General features: G+C 36.8%; 1 protein-coding gene across 10 annotated transcripts in view; it reads right to left on the reverse strand.

The window, feature by feature from the left end:
• The window catches only part of MEIS2 (Meis homeobox 2), a 210819-nt gene that overhangs the window by 169975 nt on the left and 15085 nt on the right, over nucleotides 1-25759 (reverse strand). For all 10 annotated transcript variants that reach the window (XM_063698457.1, XM_055363262.2, XM_004055948.5 and 7 more), the window contains one exon: nucleotides 23397-23511. In XM_063698457.1, the coding sequence (XP_063554527.1) occupies nucleotides 23397-23511 (115 nt within the window). The remainder of the gene's footprint in view (nucleotides 1-23396; nucleotides 23512-25759) is intronic.

Here is a 25759-nt window from a genome sequence, read left to right on the forward strand (position 1 = left end):
GTAATGATTCTAAGCTCATCACCATTTCTGTTACTGTGAATCTGATGCTTGGCATTTGGCATCAGCTACAGAGTACAGGGATTCGGTACAATTCTAACAATTGTAGAGAATGGCCCTAAAAATAAGAACTTGTGGGCTGGAATCATGTTTTATCTGCCAAGGGAATCTGGGAAGGAAAATAGGTGTTTAATAATGAAGTGGTATGAATTTAATTATCATCTACTTTGAGGGTATCGCACACTTGGCAGCCTTATCAATCAAGGAAGGAAATTAACGAAAAAGTTAAGAACTCTCTACAGAGAATACATGATGCAGTTAGTAATTTTAAATAGGCATGGTTAGGTCCTGTACAGATTTGTATCTGATCTTCATAGGGGGTGCGACTACCCAAGGCTGCATTTTTCATCCTGTGGTATTACCTTACCTGAATATAGGACTCCAGCTCTAGATATTCCAACTATAAAGTCAAAATAAACCTTCTCACTCGGTGCACACAAATATTCTTCTAAGTGTAGCAGTGAAGAAGGGGTCAAACAGACGGAAGATGGGGATTAAAGGGATTGGGATGCCTTCTTGAAAGGCATCATGTTAAAGTGCTGCAATATACCAGGTGCCCTAAGAGAAGGTCATCAAGGCCGGCAGAAGTGTTTAAGGGCAGAGATAGCTAATTAAATTTCACCCAGGAAACAGACTAGTTTCTATAATCCATAAAATACTATACAAAACAATGACTGCACTCGTATTTATAAAATATCTTTAACATATAGGTCTTTAGGGTAAAATCACCAAACTACTAAGATGAGGGTTTGTAGTTGCAGAGGTAGCCGCACTAAAAATTTACACATTAAGAATATCTTCAGAAGTAGCTGGTTGCCATGTCTATCTTGTTAAGTCATTCATTAGGGACTTGAGCTAGCATCAAATCTTTCAATACTTGCCTTTAACACTTTAAAAAATCCTAAATGACAAAATTATTTCTTTGAAATAAATTATACAAGGAGGCAGGAATTCTGGACTTTTGGGGAGATGGTTGTAGAAACTAAGATTTACAGTCACCAAACGAGTTTTTCTGAAACTTTTCAAAAGTATAGCATTTCCTCTTAACTTTCAAAATCTGGATATCTTCCTATAAATAAAATGGCAGCCATAAAATATCTTAAAAGAACTTTTCAAAAAATCTTAAAACTGTTTGAAAAAAGCAGGCAGGATATTTTAAAAATTAATATAATTTTAAAATTTCAAAATAAAATGTTTTATTTCTTCAAGTAAATGTCTTAGGGGAAATTATAGCTAGACCAGAACTTGGGGCTCCTGACACACTAGTGTCAGTCATCAGCTCAGAAGCCTACTAAAGGTTTTCACGCTGCCTGAGGAGCAACAAGTTATAATAAAAGACTCAAGAACTTTCTACAGATTCAGGTGCCCAGGTAAGGCAGTGTGACCCATGACTCACAGCTCTCTGATCTCCAGGCCAATACACTTTGCATGTGGCACTAACTTGACAACCTAGTCCTCCCTCTTACTGATGCCCTTGGCATAATTTCAATGCCCAGCCTAGGAACAGCAGGGGCCTAAGTATCATTACAGTGTGACAGATTCTGACTTGTTTTCTTAGAGAAAAAGAAGGATTGCTAAAGTAGGCCAAGAAAATCATTTGTGAACGTCCCTCCTTCTATGTCAAAACTTGTAATAAGCAGTAGAAATCAATAAAGTTTTAGTTGCAAAAATGTAAGGCCACAGAAGGGATGGTATACTCCAAGGATGTAGTCAAAGAGACAGAAGGAGAGATCTTTCACAAAGAAGACGGAAACATACAACTTTACTGTCTTCTTGCTTTGTCAATGATCTTGTCCTATGATCATGGAGATTGAACAGGCCAATATTTAAATCAAAACAAATATCCATGCTCATCCTCTACAACTTCCCAGGAGAAATTCCAATCAGATCCTTCACAAATTCTAATTTTATCCTAGTGAGGGCAACTATATGGCATCAAATTTACATATAAGGACCCCTGAAGAATTTAACCAAATTTACCTTCTTCTGTTGAATTCTGTTATGTGCCATATATTTTTGGAATGTATTTTTAAAAATTGGAAACCAGTGATTTCTGTGCCTTAATCATCATCCTGTTCATCAAGATCAGTAGCTTAGAAAACTTTGTTCACTTGACACTTGAAATGATGTCAGAGAAATGTTGAGGGGCTCTATGCTTCAAGGATGGGGTAAAATGTCTCTTCAGTATGGCAATTCCAAACTATCAGTAATTTTCTAAAACCATATATGGCATTACAAGCCTGTCACCAAATCAATACTTACAGGGTGGATTTTTAGAAAAGAGCTGATCTCCATTACCATTATGACCTACAAAGCATCAAAACAACTTTACTGAAATGTCCAGACATATGATAGAAAATACCAAAACCCACCTGAAGCTTTCAGAATGAGGGAACATCTCTAGCCCATATTTTAGGTCTGACAACAGGTATCTGAGAGCATTTTGTTTTTTCTTTTAGAGATAAGGTCTCACTATGTTGCTCAGGGTGGACGCAAACTTCTGGCCTTAGGTGATCTTCCTGCCTCAGCCTCCCAAGTAGATGGGATTACTGGCGTGCACTACTGTGCAGGACTGCTAGGTATCCGACATCATTTGACAACTTTTCTTGTAGACAGGGTGTGGTACCCTGGTTAAGTGTCTGGATTTAGGGAGTAGATAGACCTGATTTACAATCTTAGCCCCACCACCTTCTAGATATTCCAGGTAAAGGGAAGTTTCTTAGTCTCTCTAAGCCTCAGTTTTCCCAACTGAAAAACCCACACAAGCTTATGAGGATTAAATTATACTAAATGTACAGCACAATGTTGGGCATAGAGTAGCTGTCAAGCATTAGCTATAATAATGATGATAATCTTGCTATTGCTGCCATATTTGGGTATACATATCATAGGTACTTTTCCTTGATCTAGCACTTTTTTCTGTCCATCAATGGTAATAATCAAATAGAACTGAGTCTCAGATTACGATAAAGCTAGTATCTGGAAAGATGGTGACTGAATTCCAGATGGCACTCTTTAAAATTTTTAAACAAGAAATTAGTTCACATATCACATTAGCTTTTCTCCTTCCTAATAGCATATGACACTATAAAGAAGCCATGAAAAATGAACTAATATAAAGAGAAAATATTTCTTCACCAATGGGTGTTAAGCTGCAAGATCTGTGTTGAAATTCTTGCTTAAGTCAAACAGTTCTCAGGCTAGAACTGGTCAAGATTTGAAACAAAACGATTTTTTTGTCCCATATATGAAAAACTTGATCAGAAGAGTTTTATGGTGGGTTAGGTAGTGATATGTGAAGACAGCATTTAGTCTGTAAAAGCAAAAACTAAATAGAACTTAAGGTCCAGTGATAACTTACACGTTATCTCAACCAAAATAAAATAACATATTTTAAAACTTAAGATATCAAAAGAGAGAAAATACCTCATTTGTGTCTCCATACAATATATCAACTAAATAGAAAACTAGGAAATTAAAGACGTCTGTGTACATATCCACTTATTTTCAGGACAGAAAGCAAACCAGCAATGCAGATACTACGTTAGTATATAATGCTGATAAGAAATCTCTATTTTTTCTATTTTTCTTCTGTATATTTACATAAAAACATATTTACAACGTAAATATGTAGTAATATATATGACCCCAATTGTAAACAAAAAAACATATCACTTATAAAAGTTTAAAATAAAAAGGACATTATGAATAATATTAGCAATCCTTACAGCAAATGATACAATAAAACATATTTACACAGGCAAAGTGAATTGATTAGTTACATTTAGGCTAATTTCTTACTGCTGTGCAAAATGGAATACTATTTTTGATTTTCATTAGTCAAAATAATTGAATAATTGGTCAACTTTCAAATTAATTTTAACTGTGTAGACACCATCGACATTGTCCTAGAACTTGAGCAAAGGAAGGTTATAAGAACACTTACGCATGGGAAAATGGATTGGATTGGAGTATCAAAAGCCATTGTCTTTAAGAAATCCTGAAACTCTATAGGTTTTAAGAAAGTCAGGATTAACTTCTCTTTAAACCACAAACCCAATCCAGTGAGTAAAAATCAACAAACAACTACAACATTTCTAAAGAGGGAATAAATTATCTATTGTCTGGTATCATTTCTTAGGCAACTAATTCCCATTGAAATGTTGAGCCAAAGATAACTAGATATTTTCAAAATGTGCTTTTTAGATCTTTAGCACAGAAAACTTCAAACATAGGATACTACGTGATTTTGAAATTATGCTGAAATATCATTCTCATTCCTATGATCACTCATGATGTAATATTTTTCAGAAGTTTTCAAGATCAGGTCAACTAGAGATTAGAAGTACTTACATAGTCTCAATTCAAAGTATGACCTTTCAAAAGCGCATAATGTAAATTCTGGAAGCCCTTAGGTAGGTGGCAGTTTAAGCACTTTATATAGTGAACTGCTGGCAATGAAATGTAAGGTCACAACATCTAGACATGTGGCTTCATGCTTTTGACACTACTATAGGCACTGAGATACATCTCTGGAGATTTGTCAGGAACAACCCTGGAAGTCAAGAACTAAAGAGAGCGTCAAGAAATTCTTTAGAGGAAAAATACTGCCAAAGAGTTGAGAAAGCCCTGATTGGCTCTTTTTTATTTTGTAGTGGGGCAAAAATAACTCTCTCAGAATACTGAGGATACCTTTAAGTAATTTCGGAGCTCTGAAGAATTTGAACAACACGTGTGACTGACAACTGTAGTTTGAATACTGCAGAAGCACCTTTCAATTAAAGAGTGTGGTTTTATTTTACTGCTTCAATATTTCAAGCCAGATAAAAACAAGATGCTAAGCCAATTTATAACAAAAAAGAAATCACCTTGGCTTAATTTTTAAAGCCCATCTAGAGAACACTTCTAGTAGGTTACAGAGGTGATTAAGTGGTGTTGGTGAGCAAATTAAAAAGAAAATTGAAATGAGCAGCTTTGAGAAAGTCCTTTTTTATTCACACAAAAATATCTTTTAAAAACCCACGATATAAAATATTCACTAACTCTTCAGTTTTTTGATCCAGTTGAATGTGTTACTAATGGAATTGGTAGACTTTCTTGGGGTAGCAGATCTTATTATTCCCAAAGTCAGTGGAGGTTTGATGCAAAGAGCAAATGCTAAAACACAAATAAGCATTTTTACTTATATATAAGTTGATGACTATGACATAGGAGTTTTGGAAAGTCCCACAAGAGAAGTAGTCTCATTATCCTAGCCTTCAGCACCTCTTGTATTCTTTGCCATTTCTAAGAACAAGGAGAAGATAACTCACCCTTTAGAATTGCCAATTTAATTTCTAACAGCTCTCTTTTCTAATCAAAGTGACCCTATGGATCTAACCAATATAAATCGGAAAAATAAAAAAAATTGGTTTTTCAAAGTGTAAATCACTGATTTAAAAAATCACTAGCAAGAGGCTTATGATGGCTCAGGCTCCAGTTTAACTTGAAGAAATAAAAATAAAGGGTTGTAATAAAGAAATAATAGAAGGGTGGCAGCCTTTTGATTAGAGAAATGACATGAGGGTTTTAATGACTTTCTCAGGACAGTCACTTGCCTTAATTAAATTTTACATCATTTGTGAACTGAATACCTTTTATGCAAAAGGTAAAGAACATGAAAATTTTAAATGGCCTTGTCTTCATTCTTCTGCTTCCTCTTTCTATCGTGACAGTCAAGTAACTGACCCTCTCCAAGGCCAGGCCACTTCATCTGGAAAATGGGGATAAATCTGAAAAATTCTGGAGGAATCAAACAAAAATTTATGTAAAAATGCATTAGAAACCTACATTAAGAAATATAAAACTAAATATACAGTATTCCTTTGCAGACATAACTTGAGTTTTAAATAATATCATTTGAAAAGTAGTAGATACAGCATGCTAGAGTTGGAGAAAACTCAGAAATCCCCTAACATCCTAATCACACAGAAATGTGAGTCCATGAGAGCTTAAAGAGATAATGATAGTATTAAGAGCAACTAACTTTATTTTTTGTAGAGATGTGGTCTCACTCTGTTGCCCAGGCTGAAGTGCAGTGGTGTGATCATAGCTCACAGCAACCTCAAACTCCTGGTTGATCAAGGGATCCTCCTACCTCAGTCTCCTGAAGAGCTGGGACTATAGGTGCATGCCATTGTGCCCAGCTAACTTTTTTGTTTTTTTTGAAGAGATGGGGTCTTGCTTTGTTGCCCAGCCTAGTCTCGAATACCTGGCTTTAAGTGATCCACCTGCTTTGGCCTCCCAAAGTTCTGGGATTACATGAGTCACCATGCCCAGCCAGCAACTAACTCTTTTTTTTTTTTTTTTTGAGATAGGGTGTCACTCTGTCACCCAGGCTGGAGTGCAGTGGCATGATCTCGGCTCACTGCAACCTCCATCTCCTGGGCTCAAGCGATCCTTCTGTCTCAGCCTCCCAAGTAGCTGTGATTACAGGTGTGCGCCATCATGTCTGGCTAATTTTTGTATTTTTTGTAGAGACAGGGTTTCACCACGTTGTCCAGACTGCAGTAACTAATTTTTAACAGATGGTTATAACGTGCCAGGTATACATTATCACTTTATGCCTTCCACCAAATTCCTTTACAAGGTAAAAGCCTAGTTTATAGGTAGTAAAGAATGGAACCTTGCCCAGGCTCTCCCACCCTTATGTCTGAGCCCATAACCTCCAGGCCTCCTAAAGCTGTCCCACGTCATACCTCCAACTGAATTGGGGCTAACTAGAAGGCCCACATTCAGACTCTGGTCTGCTGAGCTCACTTTCTTCTGGTCTTTAGGCAGAAAACAGAAATCAGAAATTAAAAAAAAAAAAATTAGAATGGGACAGCATTTGACTGAGTACCAAACCATGGTACACAGGAAACTGAGAATTTTGACCTCATACTTCTCCCAGATTTGAAGCCTTTTCCTGAGACTCCTTCTCCTCCAAACCCTGCCCATGCTTGTATGTCTGTGTTATAAAACAAACAAACAAACAACAAACAGAAGAAAATAGAGAAAGAAAGTGTCTTGAGCTATTCTTCTCTTGTTTTAAGAAATCATATTATACTGTATCCTGAAATAGAAATTTACAGAAAGTGATAAGTGATGTGGGCTTAAAGTTCAAGCTATGGAACCAAAACTAATAAAGCCAGTGGTCACATGCATATTATTATCACTTAATTGCTATTATTATTATTCACATTTATGGAGCATATTGTATTATAGATGCCCAACCCAGCACATAGATCTTCAAATATATTATCTAATTTCATTCTCACACCATTTCTATGAGATAGGCATGGTTAACTCCATTTTAGAAATGAGGAAATTTAGGCTTTGAAGAATTAAATCAGTCACCAGAGGTCACATTGCATGTGGGAGTCAGAATTCAGACTTAGGTCTAACTTCAAATTTCATGCTCTTAAGAACAAAGTTATGAGCATTTGAGTTTTGAATTATAATCTCTCTATAAAGTGTGGAATCACTTCCCTTAAGTTTGCAGGAGTTGGAGGAATCTCAAGCCATGACTTTGTATCCTGCTTTCTTCTACCTATGACTACTCAATTCTACCTAATAAATGCGTCACAGATTTGGTGACTGATGCTTTGACAAACTCAACAAATTTTGGGAGTGCTAACATCCCTAATGAGGAACGAAACCCTACGTCAATGCTAGCAAATTCTAAGTTGTCACAAATTACTAGCTATTAACCAATCGTCAAATTGCAACAATTTATTCAACCAATGTGTATTTATCACAAACTAAGCACTGAGCACTCCGTGCTCATTATGAGGGTGCTACACAGAGCTGACCTACAAAATAAGCACTAGATGAGTGGCCCTCCATAATCAAGATTGATTTTTCAATTCTTGTTTTCCTTACCTCCTACTGGCAAGAGTACCATAAAAACTAAGCAAATGTTACTAGACAACATGACTAGAAAGAGGTCAGGTTTAAGTAAAATCTTTTTTTTTAGGAGTTATCTCCATGCACATGAAAAAGTTAAGTCACAGCTTCAGAGATTACTGTCTCTAGGGTAGAGATGTTATATAAGGTAGGAAGATGTCCATGAACTTCATTTTCCACTTTCACTATCTGCCTACAAAGCAGCAGGTTTCAAGGTCCCTATCAATGTTCAAAGGGAAGCTTCTGTGATATTTCTGCATTAAATGCCCAACATTTAGTATAACATACCAATGTATAAAAGTACCAATTTTTCCTCTAATTTTTAAAAAGTCTGACACATTATTTTTGCTGTAATTTTACTTTAGCCAGGGCCCAATTTCTTTTTTTCTTTTTTGCCAGCTGAAAGCAACTCATATTTTATACTGGCAGAAAATGAGCATCTAGAATTCCTTTTAGAACAAGAAATAGAGAGAAAACTCTCATCCATTTAGTGGCTAATAACTATGCTAGGATATGTAGTGCATGTGTGTAGAAACATCAGTCTGGTTGGATAAAGAAGAGAAACTCTGTTTCTACTCTCAGTTTTTTAAGGTGATTGATGACATTAAAGGTCACTGATTCTCCCAATATGTCTATGTTCCTATGTATAAAATAGGAAGAACATTCTTTAGAGGTATTGCAGTTTTCTGAGCTAACTGCTATGAAGCGTTCAAAATCTTGCAGAAAGTCTCTTGACAAACAAGACAAAATCAACTTTTTCTCATCATACGGCAAAGATAGTCTTAATTGTACCACAAGCCTCTTCTTGGTCATTTCAAAACTGGAGAGACAAGGTATACCCAGCCTAATTCTCCTTCCCACAGCCAAAAGGGGGTGTGACACATCCAAGTGGGCAATTCCCCCACACATTACTCACGGGTAGAATGTAGGAATGCAGAAGAGTTTCACCTCACTTGATAACCAAGAGGGACTGCAATTCTAGACCTCCTGAATGCCCCGATCATGACAAAAATACCTTCTGGGATCCTCCAACAATAAGAGAGTCAGCGAAAAATTTATGGACAGTAGATGCAACACCCATCAGTGGCAACCAGTTCTAATATTTGCTAAACCAGAGATCTAGGACAGTGAGATGTAGACAAGGTGGGGTTTTGCAGCTCTGTTTCCCAGAAATTTCCCATGGGTGGACAGTATATCCAGCCCATTGCTCACCACCTGCAGCAAGCAGAACCAAGCCATCCACTCCAAATGAGGAAAGACTGTTGTTTTCTCACCTCCTTCCTCTTTCATGGATTTGCCACCCAACCTCCAACTCAATGGCCCCTTAAAAAAAAAAATGCATCAAGCTAGTTGTTAATACAATTCATGTCAAGAGTAAAAGTCTGCTGGGATCCTCATTTATACATTTTAGAGGGTGTAACCAAATGTGCTTACTTTTAATGAAACACTCAAGGGATATTCAAGGCATATTGTTTGATTAATACAATGAAGAATAACTACATGGAGAGCTGGGTTAATGGAACATTCTGCACAAGTATAGTGGAAGTCCATGAGACTTCTGAATATAAAGGAAGTTATTTTTACACAATTACAACTGAAAATTGATCCTGAGCCCATGCTGACCCACCTGTTAAAAACAAGATGCAGGAAGACTCCCTACAAAATTAAACTCTATCCGAAGGTACTTCAATGAGAGAAGCAGAGTCCTGGACCACATTTTCCAGAGTGTGTTCTGAGAAAGACTGGCCCCCAGAGATAATGCATAAAAGCGTTTCAATGGTTAAATGAGTCTGGAAAGCTCTGTCTCTCCACACTTTGCAGACTTGAAATGCATATTAGCAAATTAGGGGATCTGAACATTCCTATAGCAGAGGATACCCTGCTCTACTCCAGCTTTCAATCTATTTAACCACAAAGTTCTTTTTTGTTTCTGTTTGTTTGTTCATTTAAAGTAATGCCTATTTAAATATTCTTGGAACCATAGTTTTCTAAATATTGAAGAAGATATATTTACTCAATCCTGTTAAGTCATCCCTAGGTGTTAATAATTGCAACAATGCTAAAAAAATTTATAAAAATGTGCCCTTGTGCCCCGTCTACAAGTTTCTAGAATGGTGTCACATACATGGGATCTAAGGAATCACAATAATTTAAGTGCCTAAAGTACTTTAGAGAGAATGTCAAAGCTTTATTTTTTTTAAAGAGCTATTTGAAATTTGCTTCTTCCCTCAAAAGAATATCCAGTCTTTCAAACAGGCCGTATTTCAGGGAAGCATACGGGTCTGCTATTTTGACCATGGAGGACATAGCAGAGAATTTGTCATTGGTATTCAAAAGGAAGGCAATTATGTCACTACCCCCATTCAAAATTGTTCAATAGGTCCCTATTACCTAGCAAATCAAGCACAAACTCCCCAGTCTGCTATTCAATGTCCTTCACAATATCGACCCAATCTTCCTTTCAAAAAAAAATAATTATTATTGAAGGCCTCCTATATTATTGTAGCACAGTGGGGGCTAGAAGAGGGAGGAGATGCCTAAAACATAGAAACTGTCCTCAAGAATCTTACAGTCAAGCAAGATAATAAGTAAGTCATGTAACCAATTACTGTAGCACCAGGGGAACCTCGTGTGTCCGAAATGTGTAATCAGACTTCAGAGGAAAAGAACTGCTTCCAACTAGAAGTCCGGGCTTGGGGCTTGGGGCCAGGCTTAGAGTAGGTGGATACTTTTCTAGCTTTACAATTCATAACTTCTCTTTTCCAGGGATTCATAACTTCTCTTTTCCAGGGATAAATGTGGGATTTCATTTTTAGTTCTTCATCGTAATGTTTGTTGCATGGGGTCAGTTTTCAATTATTTTGAAAGCAACTTTTAAATAAAACATATTTATAACATTTACTTACTATGAATGAGGCATAAAATTACTATCATTTTACATAAATCACCTCATTTAATCCCTACTTTCCACTCCAAATCTATTAGATTAGGTATTATTTATTACCCTCCTTTTACAGATGTAAAGTGAAGGATGGGAGATTTGCCCATGATAAGTGACAGATCTGAGGATTTAAAGGCACGTAGGCCAACACTAGAGGCCATACCTTTAACCACTATGCTACATTGCCTGTGAGTGCTCTATGCCCCAAGAAGAATCATTATTCACCCAACATGCATCAAGCATTTCCATTTTGACAACTTTGCATGTGCAAATGAAATATTCTTCCTCCTCTTCTCTACTGGTTGGTAGATATGCATACTTCAAACACATGGCAGGGAAAAAGAAAACTACCTCGACTATGGCGCCTGCACTGAGGGAGAGACCTGCATGTTACTGTGGACTTTGTCCTCTTCCTTTCTCCCCACATGTAATGTCAGTCCTCTCCCCTCCAACTCTACTGCCAATACTTTCATTCAACACGCACCCACCTTCTAGACTATTAATCCATATTCTATATGGAGTCTTCTTTCTCTCAAATGTATTCTCCACATTCTACAAGAGTTATTTTTAAAAATGTAAACCCCATCATAAACTCCTTTTGCTTAAACTTCTTTAAAATGAGTTCTTCACATCCCAGAACAGAGTTTCCCAGGCATATGGCCTGGAAAATAAGATTCCCAGCATTTCTCACTGGAAAGTCCTGGTTGTGTATTTCCTGTGGTCTGTGGTGTGCCAGGGAATCTGTATTTATACGCGTCTGAGGAGCTACTTATCACCAGGAAAGTTTGGTAAACAGTGCTCTACAGGATTAAGCATAAGCTTCTTAGTGTGGTAAAAAAGGATCTTCATGTACGTGCCCACTTGCCTCTCCAGCCTCTTTTTTTTCACCATGCATTCTCTCATACAAACAGCAATATCAACCCAGTTGTTGCTCCATGCACAATATACTGCATCACACTTATGCGCCTTCGCGCTGGCTGTTTTATCTGCTCCCTGCACCTTCCCTACTTTGTCCGTTTGGAAACACCCACTGAAGGCCATCAAAATCTTTATTTATTTATTTATTTATTTTGTATTATACTTTAAGTATTAGGGTACATGTGCACAATGTGCGGGTTAGTTACATATGTATACATGTGCCATGTTGGTGTGCTGCACCCATTAACTCGTCATTTAACATTAGGTATATCTCCTAATAATATCCCTCCCCCCTCCCCCCACCATCAAAATCTTTTAAAACCTTCCGAATTTTGTGAAGACTTCCACAGATGTTTCAGACAGAAGTAATCACTCCCTCTTCTGAAATACCTTACAACCTATATGTTAAATGCAACATTAGAAGCATGTGTATTTATTCGTTTACCTTTCTGAGTTGCTTACTAAATATCACCAACTTGCTGAGGAAAGAGATCACATCTTGTTTGCTTTATACCCTAGAACCCAGGACAGCGCTTGACACAATCATATGGTCCATAAATGTTCAATGAAGAGAATAATTCTGGGGCTCCACTATTAGTCAGTCACCAAAATGGACTTTTTAAAAGCAAGTGCTAATTTAATCCTAACAACTGCCCTATGAGACGGTTATTATTCCCATTTTACAGGTGAAGAAACAAACATTCAGAAATATTGCTGCTTGGAAGTGGCAGGGCAAAGAGGAATGTTCAGATCCACCTGCTTCCAAAACTGCCGTTTAATCTGCAACAAGCTCCCCCTATAACTGAGTACCTGCCATGTGTAAGAGTTACTTGCACATTCGTCATGGTACTCCCCCCCACCACCACATACACACACAAATACACATCTTGGGAGAAGGTAAGCCATTGAAGATAAGGACCCTTGTGATTTCCATATTTTTATTCCCAAGGTGCCTTGCTCAATGAATATCTTTGTGTATTAAATTTAAACAGCCTACACTAAGAAGAGGTCTTGAGAGAGTGAGAGCTCCCTGACTCCAGAGAGTGGTGTGCATCTACACATCAGCCCCAGTGTGTGACAACCTGTCAGAAAAGGACATCCACGAGGTAGAGTCCATAAGCTTCCAATAATCAATGATTTATCAACTTTTTTTCATCTTTCACATTTAGTACATGGAAATTTTGGAAGTTTTATTTTAGTGGATGGCATTTGTTACAAATGTTAGTTGGAAGAAGAAATATGAAATTTTACACTCCCAGTCTACTTTCGTAAATCTTCAAACTTATAAAAAAAGAATGATTGGTTTTGAGGCAAGAGTCGTATCTCTAGCTGGAAGGGTTAAGGAATAAGTGTTTTGTTTAAACAAATATTTCATTGACTAAGATAAGGTACTTATCTATATTTTATATGAATTTACAGTCTAAATAATTATAATTTGGCTAAATATATATGTAACTGTAAAATTCTCCTGAAAATTATTTAGGTTTTTTTCTGGAATGATTTGGAACATATTTCAGGAGTGGGTAGAATCTCAGCCTCTGTAATAACGATCATTTATTGTTCCACTTGTGAAATATAGAAAATTCCAACTGAGTGAGTTCTAATTAGATAATGGAGGATGGAGAAGTTGCTCTGTGTTTTCAAAACACGCCTCATACTTTAGCAGATAGAACAGTCTATTGGTATTAATACTATCACCTTAGATGTCCTATATCTGAATTGCGGCATTCTGCTATCCTCAGAAAATAAACTCTAATGCCTAGTCATATTTTTGCCAAACTGAGAAGAAAAAGGCTCTCCTGGCAACCAAAAACAAGAAACAGAAATATTACTTCACTGTGTATAATAAATCAAAAAAATTAAAAAGTTCATGTTATACCCCAGATGAAAAGCTTGTGGCCTCCCTTTATGTTAAAAGATAAAATGTACAAATAAAAATTAAGACCCATGAATGGAAACATTAGATTTCTGGAGCTTGGATTTAAAAGATCATCTAATTCAATCTTATTTTACAGGTGAGCAAAAGTCCAAAGAGATTAAAGGACACAGCCAAGGTCATATAGCTAATTAATGTCAGCATAGGACAAAGGGAAGAGAGAGAGGAATAAAGGAACCAACAGTTACTGGTTCCAGGCAATGTTATTTGCTGAACACATGGAATCTCTCTTAATGTAAGTGAGATTATATTAAGCACTTCACTTTCCAGATGTAGTGACTGAATCTGGCAGATATTGAGTATAACTGGGATTGGAACTCATGTCTGTCTGTCTTCCAGGTCTGTGCCCTTTTCAATGCAATCATGACTTTTGAGCATAGGTCTCGACTCATAGTTCAAGATTCTAGACAGTAACCCATGTAGATGAAAAAGAACTCACTACAAGGTTTTGCTTGCATCACCAAAATAATTATATTTGCCCAAATGCAAACTATGAAAAACTGGAGGACATGTGTAGAAAATCGACAACAGGAGGTGGGGCCTAAAAATTCATGAAATACTTCTAGGCTCCTTTACCTGTGTGTGAAGACCCACCAATGACTTCCATGAGGTCAATCCTATCCTAAACAACACTTATTAGCAAAATGGATCCTGAGTCCATGAGAACTATTTGCCACACCAAGCAATTTTCCACTATTAGATTTACCATTACATTTAAAGACATCCATCTATACATTTTGTATAGATAACATAATGAAATTGCATCTCCAAATTCTGACCATATGCACATAATATAAGACATTAAAGGACAAATAAGTCCCATTTTAAGTAGTATCTTAAAGTAATACTTAAAATAGAAACCTAAAATTTAAGAACCTACCTACAACGAAATAATGCTAAGTTTGAGCTGATGGTCCATTGACATATTTAAGACAGTAATGAATACAACATAAGTCCAGTAAAACAAAATAATTTTTATGTCTTAAAGATGTAATGGAATTTGATGGAATATATCCATACGTTCCAAAGAGTTCATTTATGTTCAGGCACACATCGGTGAACAAATACACACAAAGTTTTGATCAATTTACACATCTTAAAAAAGGAAAAAAGAAAAATCTGTGGATTTTGTTTATTGCTTCAAAAATGGACATACTAATGCCAGATAATCGAAGAAGTGATAATCTGCACCTTGGAAAAGCAGGGAGAGAGAGAGAGACTAGGAATCAAATAATTACAACGCAGTGTGAAAGATGTTATAATAGAGGTAAAAAGTGCCGGGGGAGTGCAGAGAAGGAGCCACGGCCTCATACCTGGGCAGATCAGGAAGGCTCACAGAGAAGATAATATCAGAACAGGATTTTCATCTGTACGAATTTCCAAGGCAGGCAGAAGAGAAGGACACACTCCCTCTAGGTCTCTTTCATTATTTTTTTTTTCGAGACCTTGTGTTCCAGCAAGCTGAGGAAACTTATTGCTGTATAGCAGGGATACTAAAGTGGTTCACTTTCATTTTAATGAGGAACTAGATTTCAGTGAAACCCCATTGTTGCTTTTTTGCTGGTCTCAGAAAGATAGTGAATAACTCAAGACTACCGAGGGATAAATTTAGTATATAAAAGTGGTGTATATTATTGTCTGCTGTGACATAAAATATTTTTAAAGGCCAAATTAAAAGCAAATTTCCACATGCGAAAATAAAAAGTGACTCTCCTACTACCCTCCTCCCCAGCAAAAAAGCAATAAGACTTTCAACAAACTCTCTGAGGGTAGAAATCGGAAAGAAAGAAGGGGAAAAAATAGCATGGCGTCATCACAGACTATTCTTCTGAAGCAAAGTAAAGACAATGAAAGGAAAAATAGAACATGTGTATTACAATGTATAGCACCATAAGGCTGTGTTTGGTGCTCTGGAGGGCTTCAACAAGTACTGTTCAGCCAAAAATCAATTGAAAAATCAGCATGATAACAGAGCATGAGTTGCCCTATAATAGCCTTAAGACCCCCAAGGCTATGTGAGTCCCTTTCATCTGGCACACAGCACTGACTCTAGGGGACCCTCACTTCCCCGCCCTGAGTCCTGTGCCCATCTGTATTTCTTACCTACTGCTTTACTCTTCCTTAGAAAGCATGGCTGACAAGGAATGATGATGTTTTTTTCTTTTCTTTTTTTTTCTTTCTTTTTTTTTTTTTTTTGAGACGGAGTCTCGCTCTGTCACCCAGCCTGGAGTGCAGTGGCGCGATCTCCGCTCACTGCAAGCTCCGCCTCCCGGGTTCACGCCATTCTCCTGCCTCAGCCTCCCGAGCAGCTGGGACTACAGGCGCCCGCCACCGCGCCCGGCTAATTTTTTTGTATTTTTAGTAGAGACGGGGTTTCACCATGTTAGCCAGGATGGTCTCGATCTCCTGACCTCGTGATCCGCCCGCCTCGGCCTCCCAAAGTGCTGGGATTACAGGCGTGAGCCACCGCGCCCGGCCGAATGATGATGTTTTAAAGTGGTTTTTGAGAATTTTTTCTTTTCTGCTTTATTCTCTTCCTTGACATTTGCACTTAAATTTATCCTATAATATGAGTCGTAGACTATTTCCACAATATTAAATGGTCAGCTGTAATCTCTGAATCACCTAATGAGTTAATAGTCTTATGTTTTGCCTTAACTAAACTGCCCCTTAATAAAATCCCAGTTCAGGCTTATGCAAATGTGACATGTAAGCAATTCACAGCATTGTTATAAATATACATATATATTTCATTCCAAGATTTCATCTCAATATTTCTTCAATCACTTCCTCACAATGTCTGGTTTGTTCAATTTATATTTCTCCTTGGCATTTGGTGCAGACCCCCAAAGATAAGATACATCTGTCCCTTAGTCACAAATCTTGGCATTTTTACCTTAACTCAATCGTGAAATGATTGGTTGAAAATTACCTTGCTTATTAGCAGGATTTCCTCATAATAAAACATTTTATTTCCAAACTTTCAAATTTGACATGAGATGTACTAACTCAGTAGTGACATATCAAAGCTCAAGGAGGACATATAAATACCCTGATCCGTGTGAGGAAAGGAGAAGCTAATTGGAAGTCAGCTTCCCTGTGATTATCAGCTTGTTTATGAGGAGGGAGGACTCTTCTGAATGGCACTGTAAATTCATCCCTGATCATGGCGTTAAAACCAGAGCTCATTTCTACAAGCTCCCCGAAAGCCCCCTACCCAATCCATTTTGTTTAGTTATAAAAGGGTTGTGCATTGCTTTCAGAGAATGACAGTTTTTCATGCTTTGATTTTCTCCAGTTTCAAGAAAAATTAATCAGTTGCACAAGCCAGTTGTCAGATTTCACTTCCCTCATGGCAGAAAGCACACATATTCATTGTCTGCTATAAGAATAAATTTTAGTAATTTTTCCCCATGTCAATATGAATATTAGACTGACCCAATTAATATGAAATGCTTCTATGGTGCTGGAACAGACAGTGCTACAGAAAGAGCCATTTGCACAACCTGTTCATGATTATGGGCCATAAGGACACAAAGATGGCACACACATTTGTGGACCATCTGAATTCTTATACCGAGAGGGGAGGGGGAAGGGGGAGCGGCATGACGTTAGCTTGACTGTCCTGGGTCATGTTTTTTAATCCAGAGTATTGGACATGTAACACAGCAACAAGAGCTGATCATTTTGTTTAATCACCTTTTGGATCTTTGCCAGATGGTCTCTATTGAGAGCGCTGCAAACAGAGAGAGATGAACTGCATCTAACACGCCACCAGAGCTTTCCCGTAAATGTCTGAGAACTGATTCCAACAAGAATTTAGTCTCAGAGCAGAAAGGGATACATTTAAAAACTATGTGCATTAACTATACTTTTCCCCATAGAATCCTCACTTGGCATGAATAATTTACCCACTCTTATGCTAATGGGATCATGAAAGTATCCCTCTGTCTTTAGTGCAGCTATTCTCAGCTTTCAGTAATTACCCCACCCAGTGAAAATAACATGGCTTCTGCATTGAACGGCTGACTCGTACCTGACAATTAGAAAGATCATGGCTGACAGTGGAAGAGTCTAGAACTGGACAGAGAAACCCTTGTAGCCCAAGGAAGAGCAGAGCCATAGAGTAACACTGGCCGTGAGTGGGAATGCATGCCGGTGAGAAGTGGCAAGAAGGGTAAAAAGAAAAATTCTCCACTGTCGAGCTTTTCTTTCTTTGACGTATTATCGAGATTTTACTTAAATAAAAATATGGTTCTCTTTCAATTACCAGGTGTGAAAGACATTCATGACCAAATTAATTTTGAAAAAAAAAAAAAGCAATATCTAAGAAAAAAAACCATAGTTATCATTAAAGCACATCTCCATTAAATATCTATTTCACCAGAGTTTTAAAAAATCTAAATAATGAAAAATCCTTTGCATTTGGTTTTTGGAAGGAAAAAAGGATTGCCAGGAAAAAACAACCAAAAAAAAAAAAAAAAAAAACACCAAAAAAGAAAACTCATTTTCTACCTCTGTCCACAAAACTCCATGTTAGGTAGTTCACCGTGTAAAAATTATCAGGCTAAAACATCTGGGAAAGAAAGCTATGAAACAGCAGGGAACGTGGCTGGTTTATTGTTTATCTTTTGTTTATGAGGCAGTATTCAAGTTTAATTACTACTCTAAATTAAACTCTAACTGGCATCAGGAGACATCCCTTTACATGACTCAGTTAAAAAAAAAATCTAGAAATCCCAAATCTGGGTTTCTCAAGTAAGTTGATACATATAGGAAGAAATTACTCAAAATTAACAGCAATTATAGAAAGCTTTTAAGCATTTATGGGGACCATTACATGCTCCTAGAGCATTTATTTATTAGAAGAATTTAATTTTACTTCTAATGGTTACTACTCTAAAAAGTCTTGAGAAAATCAACAGAAAATCTTTGGATGTTTGCTGATGGTTAAAGAATGGCATTATTTTAAATTTTATTTGGGGGGAGAAAAGAGAAAGAAAATGCAATGTAAATAGTCCATATACAACAGTTTATTCTATGGCAATGTTCAATTATCAATTATAGTCTCACAGAATTTTTTTGACACAATTAGGAGGACAGGAAGGAAAAAAAATGTCATTGTATTTATCATAACAGTAAGTGACCAGTTTTGGATGAACTTAGCTCTAGGAAAAATAAAAGTTAAAAGCAACTAGCAAAAGATTATGCCAGATGGCATCTGTCATATTGTATTTAGGGTTATTTTAAAGAGATTGCCGCCACTATGAAAACATTCCATTGACAGAGTTTTCCTAGACTGAATAAGAAATCCCAGTAGAACATATTCAGGACCCACAGTAAGCGGGTTTGAAGCCCCCTCCTCCTCTTTAAATATATAACTGGAATATCTTGGTGGGAAAAAAATACTATTTTATAACTATAACATGTATTATAAGCTCAAAAGTGCAATACTATTTTAGACATTTGCTTACCTATAAACACTTACATTCACTACTAAGGAGATATTTGTAGGTTTCAACACCATGATTGCTAAACAACTGTATAATACATAAATAAATATCTAGCTATGAGGAATTCTAGCCTCATCGCCTGGAAAATAGATGGGGACATCAACAGAGGGACGTGGTAGGTGGCAGAGTTAGGGAGAACTATGCTGGCTTGTACAGCCCTGTGTCCTGAAAGATTAGAGCAATATAGATTCTAGAATGCTAATGTATTTAGGTTAACTGGGTCTGGCAACAGTATGGTTAACGTGCGTGTGGTGTGCAGTGTGAGCTCAGCAGTTACTGGGCCAACTGTCTCGGTATTTCTGGGAATCCTGCCTATTCACAGTGCAGGGATTGTTCAATTGCTGCAAAATGTACAAAATGAATTTTACAAAAATGAATTGTAAGGAAGGCCCCATTACAACGATTTTACAGCAAAGATGTCAACATCAATTTTTCTTTCATGCATAGCTAATGATTAAAACAGCATATTCCATTTGCCTAAGACAATTTATTTCATATTGGCACATCAAAATATTGAAATACAAAGTTATCTTTACTCTACCCTTTTTATTCATTGCGGCTGAACCCATACCATTGTTCAAACCAGGAAAAATAAAACAAACTTGGCACGAAATACTTAAAACAAAGGCTCATCAATATTCTCCAATTTGTCAACATCTCAATTACAGCACTGAAAAAAATGTAAATTTCATGTGCTCTAAACACTGAGGGGTCTATTCTCTTGCCAATTCACATGCGTAACTCCCATCAGCGTTAATGGGAGCTACACAAACCCATCAATAATAATAATACTTTGTACATATATTGTGCCTTTCATCTAAGGCTCTCAAAGTGCTCTAGGAACAAGGGGCTGCTTCCTAGTCGTTACTCTGGCAAAATACACAGTGAAATACAAAGCAGCTTTTGACTCAGCAGGTACAGAATTAGGGATCTCTAGACTTATTATCAAACCCCATTTTACTGATGGGAAGCCAGACACAAAGAGGGCCAGTCACTTCCCCAGAGCCCCAAGTCTGCACCCTAATTCCATCCTTGAAAAACCAGATTTTCTTCCTCCGTCTAATGTGACTAACAAGACAAACTCCCTTTGGCTGCTTTTAGCAAGAGAAATCAGTGAATGAAAAGTCTGGTTCATATTTATATAGCTTACTGTTAGACATGTGCTCTTTGAAAGATAGTAAAGTCAGGTTTCACATTTTACCAAGTTTATTTCTTAAGATATTTTAAAAATGTGATATACATTTTTTCTCCTCCTTTTGGTTCATTGCTGAAACACTATGGAGGAAAAGATGAACTTTCACCTGTGTAACTGTAGCTGTTTCACTATCAGGTCATAAAACAAGGTATTTTTAGGTTCCAAAGTAAAGTTTCTATGAATCATTATAGTAAACATAATCACAAAAATTATAAAGCAACATAAATACATGTATTGTTTTATAGCATGTGGCTATTAAAGTTTAATTTAAAATGTGTATGAAAACATTGTATTTAGTACAATTCATCCCTATTTTTTGTGTTTATCATAATTTGTTTTGAAACTGAATCATTTTACAGTTTTCCATATGCCTGTTTTGCTAATAAATTCTGAATGCGAAAACTCTTTGCGAAACTACAAACTTGATTTCCAATGAAACATTATAATATATTTAATACTAAGGACATAAATTTCTCTCCCACGTTTTCCATTATACATCAACCCTAAGATTTAACCTAGGATAAGCATATGCGATTTCAGTCAATATCTCTGTTGACTTTGCCCTGAAGCAGATAATTAATCTTTCCCACTGAAACTACTCTGGACAATTCGGTGGGACAAAATATCAAAATACCTTGAAACCCTGTTTAAAAGACTAATATAGGCATGAGTATGACAACATACACGCAAGTCTGGCCTTCAAATTTTAAAGTCTGCTGTAAAAAGCCAGAATGCTCTTATATATGTGTTTTAATCACTGAGGTGGTAAGCCAGGTAGGAAATTTTCTATGCCAAAATAGTCCCCATTTTATAGAAATCATACCTTTTTTTTCTTTCAAACTTCGATACAGTAAAATGACTGACTTCCTAGTACTCATACACATAAGCTACCATGTCCATTCTTTAATCCCGCAGAGACATGATGAAAGGAACAGAATCCTACAGGGATCAAATCCTTCAGCATTGGATAAGTGGGTGCATCTACACACAGCACAGAAGTTTGTGTGATTGTTTTTACCTATATATCAGTCTCGGAATTCTTCTCTTTCCTAAAAAACAAAACTAACTAACCGAAACGCTAAAACTTTATGCTTTGCTCGTTATTACAAGTAATCCCCACTCCAAACCCTGGGTTCTTCTTTCTCCCACCTTCTCTTCTCTCTGGCCCTTTCTTGCTATCTCCCTTGCCATAACTCAACTAACCCAACAGAACCAGTCAGTTTTAAATTTCAGTTGGGACCTTGGTGACCTGTTAATGAATCTACAGAGAGGAGAAAAACTCACAGTGTTGAGTTATGCCTGGTGTTGCTAGCTGACTTGGAGTCAGAAATGCTTGAAGCGTTAACGTAATTGCAAGAATGTGAAAAATGAGGCGCTGGGCTCCTGAGCAAAGCGAAAGGTCAAAGTGAGCCTCACACACAAGAAGTCTCTGGAAGATAGCCTCATTAGACCATTAAGTCAGCTTCTCCTTTTCCCCTCTTTTATACAATGTTTAGAGTATTTTGTTTTTATTAATAGATACATTTCACCCTTTGTGTCGCCGCAATTTGGGGTGGTGGGAAGGATGGAGTCATAGAAAGCTTTCCAGATTTAACCATGCTGAGAAGTCCATCACTGTGACATGGAACCACAGTTAAGTCATTGCTTGCAGATCCATTGACCCTATGTACCAGTTACCTTGAAAATGCCTTATAATTTACTTATCTTTTATATAGAAACTAACTGGTAGAATAAAACAGTATATAAAACAGTATATATTATATATGTGCAAGTTGCAAGTTCTTCCATAATTTGCCGTCTGATATGATTCATCGCTGTGTTAGTTTCAATTTGCTTAAATCTAGATTCTAATTTGGACCCATTCACAAGTGAATGGCATCCTAGAAAGGACATTTTTCTAGACTCTTCTAGAACCTCAGAAATCCAAAATTCCTAGTCAGAAGCTTGGAGGACAGAAGGCACCCTACTTACATCAACACCCTCTTTTAAATGGCATATATAACTACAGCTCGAGCTGTTAAACTGTCCTCTACTTGGAAGCCTGTCTAATACTTAAATATTGTGGCCATAAACACAGTCATAATAGATGAAATAGACCTAGGAGATCAGACACCATCTAATGTAAAATATTAAAAAGCAAAATCTATACACTTCCCTGGCCCACATTCAATAATGCATCTTCCTTTAAATTATCATTTTAGCCATAGATGAGTCATTCCTACCAATATATAATTGCTCTCTGTGCAATAGGTGAGTTTTAAACAGTAAAATTTATTCTAAATTGCACTAGGCTTCCTCAACATCTGCAGTTGATGTCCCCTTGCCCTCTGATTATTCTAATTTTTAGGACTTGTGACAAAAGTCACCATGTCAGCTGAATGGAAATGGGGACAAATAATCCTCTAAGAATTTCAAAATCTACCTTCCCAAGATAAGATTCCATGTAAAATTCCACAATATTTCCAGAGCTAATAAGAACAGATTTTTAAATTTTATGTGCTTTAGAGGCATAATTGCTTGATTATAGAGAATGCTTATAGTTGATATTACAGGCAAAATATGCTATTTATAGCACAATTCAAGCTACTGCATCACAGCAGTAAAGTAGGCCTGTGATTCCACTTATACACACAGAAATAAAGTGTAGATAACCAAATTTGTAAAAGAATTGGCAGAACTAATCAATTGTTATTGTAATGCCTACTTAAAGATTAGACAGCTCACTTTGATTTCTCTTTTTAAGGAAAGTAAGTTAAGAAGAGGAAATACTGTCTCTTTAAATAGCAGCTGATTCTACTTCCTAACCTGCCACTCTCCTGTTTACATGGCGGCAGATGTACTGATATCATAAAATACTGAAGTTATTTTAGTCATGCCTACTTTGCACGAGGAAAATGTTTGACCTTTTACCTTGCTCACTGCTGTTGTCTCCGCTCTGGGAAGCATGGCCCCCACTGGAGGGCCCTGGGGTGCCTGCTGAGTGGGTTGAGGTTGCATCATCGTGGTCTCGCCAAGAAGAAGGGTTCTGATGTCAGGATACCAAGGAATTTTTCCACAGTTACCATTTCAGCCATAAATGAAGAACCAAGAGGAACGGCACAGAAAGAGACAAAAAAAATGTATACATATTAGTATTTGTGGCAGTAGGCATATACGCATGCCATGTTATGGTGTGCTGTCTTTTTAGTAATAGGTATATAAAAGAAAAGATGCTCTAGAACTTGATGTGGTGATGGTTACACCAGAGTATATGTTGGTTAAAACTAATTTAAGTATACACTTTAAATGGGTAAATTTTATTATATACAAATTTAAATCTAAACAAAGTTAATTTCTAAAGTAAAAAAAAAATTACGAAAAATGTAAAAGTCATTTTTACTCTCGCTATCTTAATTAGGGTACATTCTACCAAGAAATAGGTCCCGATGCTCTTGGACACTCAATACTTCAGAACATTCACATCTGCAAAATTCAATGACTCCATTAAAAAAATTACAGGCTCCACAATGTATGGGACAGCCCTTGACATCTTTCAAATGCATTGCCCTAAAACAACCTATAAAAACTCTCAAAATTATCAACTGATTGACTATATAACCAACAAAGGTAATGATATTAATCACTGCATCAATACCTAATAAATTATTGATTTTTGCTTTAATTTGTAGAAATAATTTAAAAAAAGGAAACACATGTGAACTACTGGCCATCTAGTAAGCTAGAGAGGAGTTTCACTTGAGCTTCATGGAAGCTTGAAATTCACTGAGCAGTGCTTTTTCCCAGAAGAACTACTTGTTTCAAAGGACATGCAAGGCAAACCAAGAGTTATAGCTCATGCTACTTGGCTGAGTATATTCTTCTTCTGCTCCTCCTCCCTTTTCCTGATCATTCCCAATGCCCTGCTGTTGCTTAAAGGAAAACAGGAATTCTAATGTACAGGAAGGACTTTATCAGCACCACATGAAGGCAGGCAAGAGATGGAATTTCCTCTGGCAGAAACGGAGAGGAGGAACAGCATATGAAACAGTCCAGCCTTAAAGCCAGAGCTGTACACTTGTTACCTGTATATGACGACTTCAATTAAGCCCACAGACCTACTGGCAAGTGAATGATTTGGGGGCCAGAGGAAGGGGCAAAATAGTTCCTCAAAACCAATCAAAGTATACAAAGTATATACCAATCTAAGTATATACTGAAGTATACAAGGTATACACCAATCAAAGTATACAAATTTTACAAAGTATACACCAATCGAAGTATACAAATTATACACCAATCAAAGTATACAAAGTATATCACTAAAAAAAAAATCAAAGTATACACTGTTTCTTACTAGAATTGGTAAATAAGAATTCAGACAGAGCCAGGTGGGTATAGGCAACAAATAAACCTCTTGACCAAGGGAAAGTAATCTTGCCATGTTGCCATTATGTATAGTTCATCAAGAAAAGAAGTCAGTCTGTCATTTTTCTCAGCATCAACTCTACAGTGTACATATAGCATGGATGATGTTACCAAAATAAAACAAGAAACCAAGGTGAGAAAAAAATAGGGAAATGTTCTTATTTGGAACTACAAAACTTATTTTTCCCCCTACAGATCTGCAGCAAACTGACTGTGAATTAATATTTGGCATTTTTGATAGATTATGAAATAATAATCCAGAGCTCTATGGATTAATAACATCTATGTAAAATAATGCTACTGGCACTGCTATCAGGCAAGCAATTGATTCAAAGTGAAAACCCTGAGCAGAAATTTTGTGACTATAAATATGGCACAGGTATAGATCTCTAAAATAAGGATAAGTTTGAGAAAGTAGATTAGGGAATGAAATTGAGTAGAATAAAATAAAAGTCAAGGTTTTCTGCTGCCTATAGAAAGACAAAGTCATGCCTGTGAGCTCTCTTTTTTATCTAAGTTAGAAACCACTCCAATAGTTTCAAGCAAAAGGCAAACAGAATCCAGGGGCTCCTCAAGCTTTGAAGCCTCTTCGTGTCAGCTGTTTGCCGGGCGGTAATGAGATAAAGAGCTAGAAGAATTACATGGAAAAAAAAAGAAAGAAAAGAAAAAGAAACAATAGCATGGTGTGAGTTTAGTCCTGCGACAACACAGGCTAGAGGTTTCTTTTAGAAAATGCAATAGCTGCAACATATTCACCTAAGCTAAACTTTTCATTGTACACAGCAATGATGTTAATTTTATGCACTGCAGGCTTTTTATTAAGCTGGCTGCTATAAAAGCTCCTTACCCCTCATGAAAATTATAATAAT

This window comes from Gorilla gorilla, chromosome 16, assembly GCF_029281585.2.
Source record: "Gorilla gorilla gorilla isolate KB3781 chromosome 16, NHGRI_mGorGor1-v2.1_pri, whole genome shotgun sequence".
Lineage (NCBI taxonomy): Eukaryota > Metazoa > Chordata > Mammalia > Primates > Hominidae > Gorilla > Gorilla gorilla.